Source organism: Echinops telfairi, unplaced genomic scaffold (assembly GCF_000313985.2).
Source record: "Echinops telfairi isolate 266 unplaced genomic scaffold, ASM31398v2 ScPeMD7_18;HRSCAF=68, whole genome shotgun sequence".
NCBI classification, from domain to species: Eukaryota; Metazoa; Chordata; class Mammalia; order Afrosoricida; family Tenrecidae; genus Echinops; species Echinops telfairi.
The window spans coordinates 93,215,927-93,227,763 of NW_022103915.1; the positions used below are offsets into that span (position 1 = coordinate 93,215,927).

Below are 11,837 nucleotides of genomic sequence, written 5' to 3' on the forward strand. Positions count from 1 at the left end.
CTGGATCGGCGCGGTTGGAATCCAATTCAAACCGCGCGCTCGGCCAGTGGCTTACCGACTCTCCGGGCGGAGGATCGGGACCCACGTGTACCCGTGGCCCGCTCCACGTGTCGGGGCCTCTGGCTCCTCGTAACGGGGAAGACGCTCCTCTCCACGAGCAGCCCCGGCCGGCCCGGCAGGGGGCTGAGGTTCGGTACCTGCCCGTGAAGACTTCGGCGCCTCCACCGGGGCGCCGCCACTTCCGGGTTGGCTTGCCCACACCTGACATGGCGTCCGTTTGCCTTCGTCCGAGCGCACTGCGGCTGCTCAGAAAGTCGGTCGGGCGACCGGCCCCGCCCTCGGCTGCACTGCCCGGGGAAGCCCGGGAAGCCGGGTTTGTCTGTCCCAGCTGGGCCGCTGGGGGGAAAGGAGGCTTGGGGCAGTCGAGGAAGACGGCGATCCAGGGCCGCGCCGCCGAATGCCCACCCCTGAGGGATCCCCGGTCATCAGGGCTGCGGGACCCCCAGGGTGGATTTGCCTTGTGCCCGCCCCATCCCCATCCCTGGCCCAACATGATATTGACCAAAGCCCAGTACGACGAGATAGCCCAGTGCTTAGTGTCTGTGCCGCCGACCAGGCAGAGCCTGAGGAAGCTGAAGCAGAGGTTTCCCAGGTAAGTGCCCCCCTCGCTTCCCCAGCACCCTGCCTGCACCCAGCACCCAGCACCCTGCCCAGCACCCTGGCCGCGTCTGGGCGGGCTGTCCTGTCAGCGCTTAGGAGCCACGTGGCACACACGAGTGGCGGGGAACAAACGTCAGGGGGTCAGGTGGGGGGCGGGGCGGGGGAAGCTTTCTGGGTTCACCTGCGTTCCACGTGGACTTCTTGACGGATACGCCTGCTGCAGCCTCCCCCGGCCTTCGTGTCGCTTTCAAGTCAACGTTGACAACGTGCTAGGGCTTGTGATGGGGGCACGTAGTAGGGGCAGCGCCCTTTCAACGTGTAAATAAAAGTGTCGGTTCGAAAGGAAGAAAGGGCCCCCTTTGCGTTGGCCTTTGGACACACAGTAGAGGAGCGCAGGCCTAAAGGAGACTTTGGCCTTGACGCTCTAAGGCAGCGAGGGGCTTCAGGCTACTCCGTCCATCCCCAGAGTCCGGCCACCTGAAGCTTCCACGTGTGCTTCGAGACCCTTTGAACATTTCGAGACCCTTCGAGACCCTTTGAACAACCGCATCAGAACAATGTTTTCTCCCTTATGGCCCAAACACGGGAACTTGCGAGGGTGGCGCGGGACAGGCTCGGTTCCCTTCTGTTGTGCTTAGGGGTCGCTATGGGGCCCAACTGAAGGGATGGCACCGGACAAAGCATGCATTACAGGTATGTGGTAGTACACCCCGCCCCACACCTCTCCACTCCCGAGGTTTCCTTGCTTTCCACTTTTTCTGTTCCCTGTGCCCTATGGCGACTGAAAATATGAAATGGAAAATCTAACATTAAACCATTCGTTTTTTTAAATGGACATCGTCCTCTGATCAGGGTCCATAATCATTCTTGGTTCAGTTGTGCCTCCCAAGTGAAGTGTCACTGAGTGGCCCACTCCATTATCAAATCTGCCCCGAAATGCATTGCTCCTGTTCAAGTCTCCCTTATTTTATTTACTAGTTGTCCTATTTTATTATTAGTTATTCTTATCAATTTCTTACTGTCATCAACCTGTAAATTAAATTTTATCATAAAGGTTACACGTTGGGTTGCTAACCACAAGGACATCAGTTCGAAGCCACTAGTGGCTCTACTCGAGTACATACATTTGTCTTTACTCGATTTATTTATGTACCATCTTCCATGATACAATTAAAACTCAAAACATACTCACGGCCATGGAGTTGACCCCATAGGACAGAGTAGAACTGACCCGGTGCATTCTGGAGGCTGTAACTCTTCAGAGGAGACAAAAGCCCTGTCTTTCTACTGGGGAGCACCCGGCTTCCAATCACTGCCCTCGTGGTTAGCAGCCCACTGGGCCACCCGGGCTCCTCCCTTATACAATACATTTTTTACCATCACATTTGTTATTATCACTACTGATCTCATTGAGGAGGTCTGTAGGATCTGAAGCTGTCAAGCTTATGGTAACAGATAGGAGTTTTCCAATATTTGAATTTTTCCCTTGAAAGCTGGAGTTGTATCACTGGCAACAAATACGATCCGTTATTTTTTGCTTGATGTGACAGGCTCACTTTGTTTATTTTTTGAGAATATGACTGCCAGATCTCCAAATGTGAATAAGCATACTTTGTTACTCATTCAGTCAAGGGAAAATAGTATGCTTCAGAAAACATGACTAGTTCAGCGCTTAGCGAACCATCCCACTTGGATTTGTAGTGGGTGTCTTTTACGCTTACGTTCCTATTTCGCCATACAGAATACTGAAAGGATACGTAATCAAGTAATAATAATAAAAGTACGGTCATAAGTGAATCTTTAGTGAAGCTGACTTTGTGATCCTAAGATCCGCCTAAATTTTCTTGTAGGTTCTTCATGCCTCTTCAAAAAAAAATCTTAATTCTTTAACCTTTCTAACTGAAATTTTGGATAGGATGAGATAAGATGTGAAGCTACAGCTTACTTTTTGTCTTACTACACTGTGGCTTCCCCCGCTAGACTCACTCCTTCCTGGTCTCATTATTTTCATTGACATTTGAAATCTGTGTATTTTCCTATCACTACATTGAAGTTGGACAGTCCCCTTAATGACTCTGGCCTCAGAATCTTCCATTTCAAATGAAGAGGTATGCTTTGTGAACTCTAATATCTTTTTTTTAATTTATTTTTTATTAAAAGATGTTATTAGGGGCTCTTAGAGTTCTTGATAACAATTCATACATCAATCGTATCAAGCATATTTGTACATATGTTGCCATCATTATTTTCTAAACATTTACTTTCTGTTTCAGCCCTTTGGTATCAGCTGCTCTCCCCTCACTGGTGACCCCTTAATAAATTATTATTATTTTCATATCTTACACCAATTGCTGTCTTCCTTCCCCCATGGTTCCTGTTGTTCGTCCCCCTGGGGGTGGGGTGGGGATGGTGGTAGTGATTATATGTTGATCATTGCTATCCAATTGGTGCCTTCCTCCCCTCCTCTCTCCACCTTCCCTCTACCTCCTGGTATCACTACTCCCATTCCTGTCCCTGGATTTTGTGTGTTGGGAGCTCCTATCTCTTATCTGTACCTGTGCACATGCTCCAGGCTAACGTGCAGTGAAAGGCAGGACTAGGGTCATGATAGTGGGGGTAGGGTGGGGTGAGGAAGCTTCAAGGAACCAGAGGAATACTGTGTTTCATTGGTGCTATACTGTGCCCTGGTTGACTCATCCCTTCCTTGTGACCCTTCTGTGGGGGGATTTCCTGTTGTCTACAGATGGGTTTTTGGTATCTGCTCCACCACCACCCCCCTCATTCTCAACAATATATTTTTTGTTTGTTTTGAGTCTTCTGATGTCTGTTACCTGAACCCATCAACACCTCAGGATCCCACAGGTTGGTGTGCTTCTTCCATGTGGGCTTGTTGCTTCTCTGCGAGATGGCCTTTGTTTAACTTCAAGACCCCAAGCTCTAAAATCTTATGTGAATCCCTGGGTGGTACAAATGGCAAAGCTGCTTGCAGCTAACCCAAAGGTCTGTGGTTTGAGTGCACCCAGAGGCACTTTGGAAGACCTGGCATCTACTTCTGAACAACCAGGCATTGGGAGCCCTGTGGAGCACAGTTCTACTGAGACATACTCAAGGTCACTATCAACTTGACAACTGATTTTTTCTTTTAGTGTCTCACAACCCTAAAATCCACTTGCCTTCTATTCTTAACCTACTCTCCAGTGATAGTGATGGATGTTAGGTTCAAGAACATAGAATTAGGATGAGCCCTGGTGGCAGAGTGGAGGAGAGCTGGGCTGCTAGCTGCAAGATCCAGAGTTTAAAACCACCAGCCGCACCACAGGAGAGAGATAGGACCTAGTGTTCTCCTAAAGGTGTAGTCTCAGAAAACTACCCTGTCTGATACAGTCATTATGAGTCGGTATCACTTCTCGAAGACAGTGAGATTTTTTTAAGTATTTGCTAAGGATATAGTCACTGGTTTGCATATTTCCTTTATTCAAATAAAAGCCACCTGCCAAATCATATTACATTCTATGGGTTGTTTTCCTGACCAAGAAATAAGTATTTGTTTCTGTGTCATTTTTATCTTACAAAAACAAAACAAAAAAACCCACAATTTTTTACTTTGAAATCATTTAAAACTCACAGCAAATTGTGAACATCACAGAAAATTATCATCAACCCCTCCCCTATCCTCTGCAGACAGAGTCGAACAGCTCATAGGGTTTCAAAGGTCTAAATCTGGAAGCAGACGGTCCCATTGTTTTCCTGCTGAGTGGCTGGTGGGTTTGAACACCGGACTTTTGGTGCACCACTGAGGGCCTCCTTAACCTCTCACTCAGATTCTCTTTTTGTTAACACCTTACACAAACTGGCATAGATTGTCAAAATCAGGAGATTAATGATCATGTCTTGATGGTGCAGTGGGCTACATGCTGGGCTGCTAACTGCAAGGTCAGCAGTTCGAACCCACCAGCCACTCAGCAAGGAAGATGACCCTTTTCACTCCGAGTGACACAGTGTCTGAAACCCAGTTCTACCCTGCCTGATAGAATCACCTTGAGTCAGCGTCAATGCGATGGCAGGGAATTCTGAAATTCGGAACCATTGATTAGTACATAGATTGTTCACAAAGATTGGCAGTTTTACCAATGGCCATTTCCTTTTCGAGGATCACTCATTAGATTTTGTTGTGAAGTTTCCTTCGACTTGTATTTGTACTGGTTCTTTACGATTTCACTCTTTCATGGTCTTGACTCTTGAAGGGCACCAGTTATTTCGTAGACTGTCCCTCAGTTTTTGTGGACCTAGAGTTCAACAGGAGGACTCAAGAAGTGTTCTCATTTTTGGCTCAGTGCATCTTTTCAGTGATTCGTGATGTCATCTGCCTTTTTAGTGGTGGTAGCGACCTTAGTCACTAGGTTACAGTAGTGCTTGCCAAGTTTCTCCACTGTAATGCTACTGCCATTCCCTTTGCATGTACTAAGTCTGAATACGTTGGAATATGTTTAAATACCTGGTTTCTCATCATCCTTCCTCACACTGATGTTAACATCTTCCAGTGCTTTTTACATGAAGCAGTTATACGAGTGTTTGCCCATTGAGTCTGTGTTTTCTCTCACCAGAATACTTTTGCAATCTATCATCATCCACTGTCACTATTTCATCCGAAACCATCCATCCTATGCGCCATCCATCATTTTTCCTCATATTTCCAAGAGTTTATCAATCACTTAAAATACTCGGTCTATATCGAGTCACTGCGTTTGTTCTATTTTGCGGCTTAATAACCCCAACTATCCCCCTCCCCCCGGCTTTAGTTTGTTTATTTATTTATGTAAGGTCTAGGATCGTGTGGTAATTGATTTTGAACAGCTTGTAGAGTGAGCAAAGAGTTCAAAACACCTATTAATTATGAAGCTATTAAAATCTACCAAAGGGTTAATCTCAAATATAGTTAGTTACACAGGATTCTCAGAAAAGACATGCCTTTGTGGAAGATCCTTTTGCTGCTCAACTAAGCCCTTTGGCAGAAGTTTAACTTTTGTCCAATTTTTTGTCACAAATTAGCGATTTGGCTACTATTTCTGTCTATACGAATAGGGTCGCTATGAGTCAAAATATGTCATAATAGAGTCGATGGCAGTGAGTAGAATGAGTTATAAATTAAACTCTTGATACCAAGCAAATGAGCCTCTGTATTTGATACTAAACACGTAATTGTCTATAAGGATCCTGGCGAAGGTATTTTTAGTGGTGCCTCCACGGTTCTCAGCGTGCTGTTAGTCATGGCCCACACCCTCTCCTACTGTCTACCTGCTCTTCGTCACAACACAGGCCAATTATTCACTTACATTTGTTAGGATTTTTCAATTCCTTCTTCTAGGAAAATCTTCAAAGTGCTAATTATAAGCTCATCTGCTTGTCTTTAAGTCAATAGTCTTGTCTGGTTTTCTTGAGAACTTTACTTGGATACTGGGCTTAACACCAGCTCTACTAAAAACTGTGTATTAGCCAGTGATGAATTTAGTGGGTATTGGTGGTCGATCGAGGCATCTATTTTGGCTAGGAGTTGAGTAGTGAATCACTAGTTTGCATAAAGCACAAAAATTGTGAACTTTTAAATTTAAGAGTTGCTTAGCTAGCGATGCATCAGAACTGACTTAATGGCCGTGAGTTAATTTAGTTTAAGTTTCCTGGTAGCACTGTTAGGTCAGTGTTGGACTGCCCCACCAGCCACTCCATAGGAGAAAGAGGAGACGATCTGTCCCTGTAGAGCAGCGGTTCTCAACCTGTGGGTCGCGACCCCTTTGGAGGTCAAATGACCCTTTCACAGGGGTCACCTGACTCTTTCACAGGGTCGTCCAATTCATAACAGTAGCAAAATGACAGTGATGAAGTAGCAACAAAAATAATTTTATGGTTGGGGGTCACCACAACATGAGGAACTGTATTCAAGGGTTGGGGCATTAGGAAGGTTGAGAACCACTGGTGTAGAGATTTAAAAGCAAACCAAACACATTGCCACCCAGTCAATTCTGACTCAGCAAAGTTGTTACACTTTCGGTCGCTAACCAAAATCAGAAGTTCAAATTCACCAGCCACTCCTCCGGAGAAAGACTTGGCTTTTGGAAACAATTCCAGTTTCAGAAACCCACAGGGGTAGTTCAACTCTGTCCTACAGGGTTACTATGAGTATAAAGATTTACTGTGTTTTAAACCCAGAAGGTCACTATGAGTCAATTGACTTGGTTTTGGCTAGTTTTATTTGATAATGCCATTGGCTATATATGTATTTTTTTCAACACTGATTTCTCTCTCAATTGATGCACTTTTAAGCTGTCTAATTCTTATATAACCAAACTAAGCAATATTCACTCCTTTGAGCTGATCCCAACTGCTCTGCAGGATTTCTGAGACTGTCAATCTTTCCAGAAACAGCAGCCTCCACTTTTTCATATAAAGTGGCTAGAGGGTTTGAACCACCAACATTGTATTTTGAGCTTCATGTTTCTTAAATTTTATCATTCACACTTCCTATAGGAATTTGTTCTTGGAACACAATTTGGCTCTGCCTGTTTTTATCTGAGTCACAGTTGCCTCTTCTTTAAACAAACCAAGAGAACTCAGAGCCAAGGCATCCATACTGACTTATAGGGAACCCGCTAGGACAGAGTAGAAGTACCCCATCATTTCCAAGACTGTAAATCTTTACGGGATTAGTAAACCCCATCTTTCCCCCACACAGTGGCTAGTAGTTTGGAACTGGTGGCCTACAGGTTAGCAGCCCAACACATAACCACTATGCCACCAGGGATCCCTCTTCTCTAAAAGGAGGGACCAAGCACCACAGCTAAGAAGCAGAGAAAGCAGGACTCAAACTCAAGACAAGCTGGCTCCAGCATCTCAATCTTACTTGTGACTGTTTAGCTCTGTAAGGCAGTCATGAGGTTTGAGTGAAATAAGGCATGTTAAGCACTTAGCCCAGTGAAGAGCTCTTATTAGGTATTAAGGAATGGTACATATGGTTAGTATTATTATTAGAATTGAATATCTGGTCTAGACTAGAAAAGGTGAAAATCTGAAAAACAAATTTGCCTTGAAATAAAGGCCAGTTGATGTTCCGAAAATAGGCATGTTTGCATGGACTAATGGTTGTGTGGCTGTGAACACATACGACTTGATCATCTGTTGAATGTGGTTCAGATCTAAAACAGCTGCTTTAGAGCTTTCATCGTGATGTGTGATAGCTTTTTTTTAAATTAAATTTTAAAATTTAGATGCACTTGTTTTTAAAGGACTTAGTTGTGTGTAGCAGGGTATAATTAATAATGTAGGGCTTGGCTTAATTAATTGGAAGATTATTCCTATTGGCCTTGTTTCTCTCAATTGAGTTGAGAATTGGTTCTCAATTTGTGGTCAATTTTCTACACTTCTGGTAATGTTGTGGTAGACCTGAGTTCCAGGATAATGAGTGAAAATAGCTCATAAAGGGGGGAAAAATCAGTCTTTTATTGACTGGAAACTCTATTGGTGGTTTTGCCAGTGAAGCAGAATTAATTTACATGACTTTCAAAAGTAATATGAATTCATATAGTCAGGAAATTTTTCTGTACTGATCATTAGAATAGGTTAGAATATCTAAGAAAATGATCTGATTATTTTTTTGTATTTTATTTAGTAATAATGTTTTAAAATCATCTTTAATTTGATAAGATTTCAAGTTCTGTTTTATTACATAGTATCTGAGCTTAATGGACTCCTCCAGAAAGTGTTTGTTGTTGTTGTTGTTGCATGTGTGTCCTCATAGCTTCCTAAAAATTGTGATTAGCCTATGTCAACTATTTGTACTCGTGGATGTGTGTCACTGTAAAGTCAGATGGACCTGGATTCCTGCAAAAGAGTATTTGAGGGAAATCTCAGCTAGTATGATCCTGAGAAATGTCTACATCTTGAGTATATTTCTTTACAATGTAGGGCGAATTTTTAATTTTACTAGAATAATTGATTTTATTCTTGAGTCTATGTTCAGGTATCAAACTGTAGTCTACCAAATAATAACCCACACTGGAATGTTTGCTTGAACCATAACGAGGAATGATCTATTTCCTTAGGAGGAAAAGGCTCCATCTAAATGTACTACTATTATTTGACTTTCAACAATTATTGACTAAAGTTGCAATTATGTTTTTATTATATATTTTTGTATGTGCAGTTTTTGCCATGTTGGTTAAAATTTCCTTCAAACAAACCTATTTGGAAATGCTTTTCCAGAGTAAGAGAAGTGACCGTCACATTTGAAAGTCATGTATGAAAATCATTTGGGAGAAAGAGAAAGTATAAATTTTCCTTTATTTTGATTCTGGTTGTCTTTTAAAAAATGTTTATAAGGGAGATAATGTTTGTTTGTTTATCAACTGCTTGTTTCATCTTCTTGCTCTTCTCCCCCACTTAAACTCCCCCCACCTCCACCTTGGGCTAAGTGGCTTGTATACTCAGCTGGAAGGGATACAGGAAACATACTAAAGATGCTGGGTGGGACTCCTAAATGGATAACAAGTCTTCATTTCTTTCTTTCCTTTTTAAAAATCCTTTTATTTGGGGCTCTTACAGCGCTTATAACAATCCATACATCAGTTGTATTAATCACATTTGTACACATGTTGCCATCATCATTTTCAAAACATTTTCCTTCTATTTGAGCCCTTGGTATCAGCTCCTCTTTTTTCCCACCATTGTGATCCCTTGATAAATTATAAATTATTGTTAATTTCATATCTAACACCGTTCGTTGTCTCCCATCATCCACATTTCTATTGTTTGTCCTTCTGGGTGCTCAGGGGGCATAATACCTTGATCATGGCAATCGGTCCCCACTTTCTTAAGGCACCAAAACAGACAACTGGATCCAGGTCCTTGGTTTTGAAATCAAGGAAGAGCAATCTGTGTCCCAAGTCTGGCACTCGATTCACATCCTCTACTAAGATTAGGACCTTCCAACAACAACAAAAAATCCCAAACCAAACTCACTGCCATCGCGTAAATTCTGAGCTGGGGTGATGGAGCTGGTTGGGTATTGGGCAGCGAACCACAGGTCTGCAGTTTTGAAACCACTAGTGGGTTGAGAAAAATGAGGCTTTTCCCTTTTGGAAACAGTTACCATCTCGGAAACCCACAGGGGCAGTTCTACTCTGTTCTATAGCAAAAGGTTGAGACCCAATTCTACTTGAATCCTGATGGTTAGCAGGACAGAGAAGGCCCTCCAAAGTGAAATTATAGCCACAGGCATAGAATCCAGACCTCCTGCCCTCGGTGCCATTTTGGAGACTTGCTACTTGCCTTCTTTTCTCTTTTTGTCCCTACCCTTTCCCGGGGCACTTTTGATAACCTATCTAACACCCTTCAGGGCAGGAAGGGTGGTCACTTTTGAAAAAGTACTGTCTCATTGAGGAGTTTTCGGTTCCTTCTGGCCTCAGGACTGTAAATAAAGTGTGTTTGTTTTCAAGCCTGGTATAAAAGAGCTGATAAACACTCTTCTTAGAGAGAGGGAGCCCTCTCTGGCCTCTGGCTTCCCTATTGCCAAGAGGTAGAGGTCAGACACCTCTCCCCTCCATCTTTACAACCTTGTCCCACACAAACTAGACTTCCATAGCACTCTACTGCTATGCTAGGTTCGATATGTCATTGCAGCGGCCGCCCAGACTCACAGGCAGTGCTCACAGTGCAGGAGTTTTATTAGGAGAATTAGCAGGTTCGTGAACTGAAAAGAAAGGGGCATCACTGCTCCACAGCAATGCCTCTCTTCAGCCAGCAGTCAAGTTTGTCTCCTGTCCTCAGCCTCCCAGCCATCTTGTCCCTTGGCCTCCGCCTGTTTCCAGGAAGCCAGCCCAGGGCTCTGCCTCACAGTCGCACAGTCTCCACGCTGCTCCTCTGTTCTGTCTCAGGGTCTTCTTCCCGAGGCCTCTGGGATCTCTGGCTTTGGCCTCCACCGCTTCAGAGATCTCAGCTGTGCGCCCCTTCGGATTAGTCTCTGGGATCTCTGGCTTTGGCCTCCACCACTTCAGAGATCTCAGCTGTGCACCCCTTCGGATTAGTCTCCCTGTCCTGTAGAGTTACCAAGAGTCAGTATGCACTCAGTGGCAGTGAGCTTGTTATACTTGTTTGCTGGTCCTGGGGTTTCTCTTTGTGTCCCAGATAGCTCTTCTAAGTTATGGCCTTTAGTCTTTCAGGGACTACAGCTAAGGAAACAAAATATATGACTTGGTTCACCCCTCTAATAAGAATGAGACCTAATCCCACCTTAATCCTGTCCGTTAGCATAACAGAAAACCCCCTCCAAGATGGGATTACAGCCAGAGGAAGAGTGTCTAGAACTCAGTCTCTTTGTGATAAGTAGCTACCTGGTCTATTTTCCATAGAAAAAAAGCAGACTCACCGCCATTGAGTTATTCTGACTCATAGTGACCGTCAAGGGCAGGGTAGAACTGCCCTTTGGGTTTCCAAGACTGTTCACTCTATGGGAAGAGAAAGCCTCATCTTTCTCTGAAGAGCAGCTGGTGGCTTCAACGTGCCAACCTTGAGGTTAGAAACCCCATGCATAACCACTACCCCACCAGGACTCCTCATTGTTGCTGGAGAGTCAAGTCCAAAGTCCTGGTAACACCGTGTTTTCAGAGCAGAACTACTTCATAAGCTTTCAAGGCTGTAACGCTCTGGGAGCAGATCACCAGGCCTTTCTTCTGAGGTACCTCTGGGTGAGTTAAAACCGCTATCCTCTTGGTTAGCTCATGCCTTGGCTAGTAATCAAATGCTCAACCACATGTGTCGTCTAAATGATATAGACTGCCTTAATCATATACAATCATATATACCGCCTTCACCATGTATACCTCCTCAAGTATGTCAAACTTTCTCTTTTTCTCTTAGGTGTGTGTTATGCTTTGAAATTTAGCTTGGGAAGATGTTTGAAAACTAAAACTTAGTGCAATGACTTTTTAAAAATAAATACAGTCAATACAGAGCAAAAAGCAAGATGGATTCAGGACTCTTGATATTATTGTTCAATCAAACATGAAGTACTAGGTTTAACTGTGACTATATGCTCATCCTGGCTAATTGGGGTGATTCTGTTCGAAGCCCAGTCTTGTTCTGAGTTATTTCTGGAAGCAATGTCATATCTAAGACTGAGTCATCATCAC

General features: G+C 43.9%; 1 protein-coding gene across 3 annotated transcripts in view; it reads left to right on the forward strand.

Moving 5' to 3' along the window:
* The first annotated feature begins 370 nt into the window (after positions 1-370).
* Positions 371-11,837, forward strand: part of CDIN1 (CDAN1 interacting nuclease 1) — a 250,638-nt gene continuing 239,171 nt past the window's right edge. For 2 of the 3 annotated variants that reach the window (XM_004712685.2, XM_030884991.2), the window contains exon 1: positions 450-652. In XM_004712685.2, coding sequence (XP_004712742.1) covers positions 552-652 — 101 coding nt within the window. In that variant the 5' untranslated portion in view covers positions 450-551. Of the gene's footprint in view, positions 653-11,837 lie in introns of all 3 variants that reach the window. The other variant, XM_045288062.1, reaches the window with a different exon arrangement.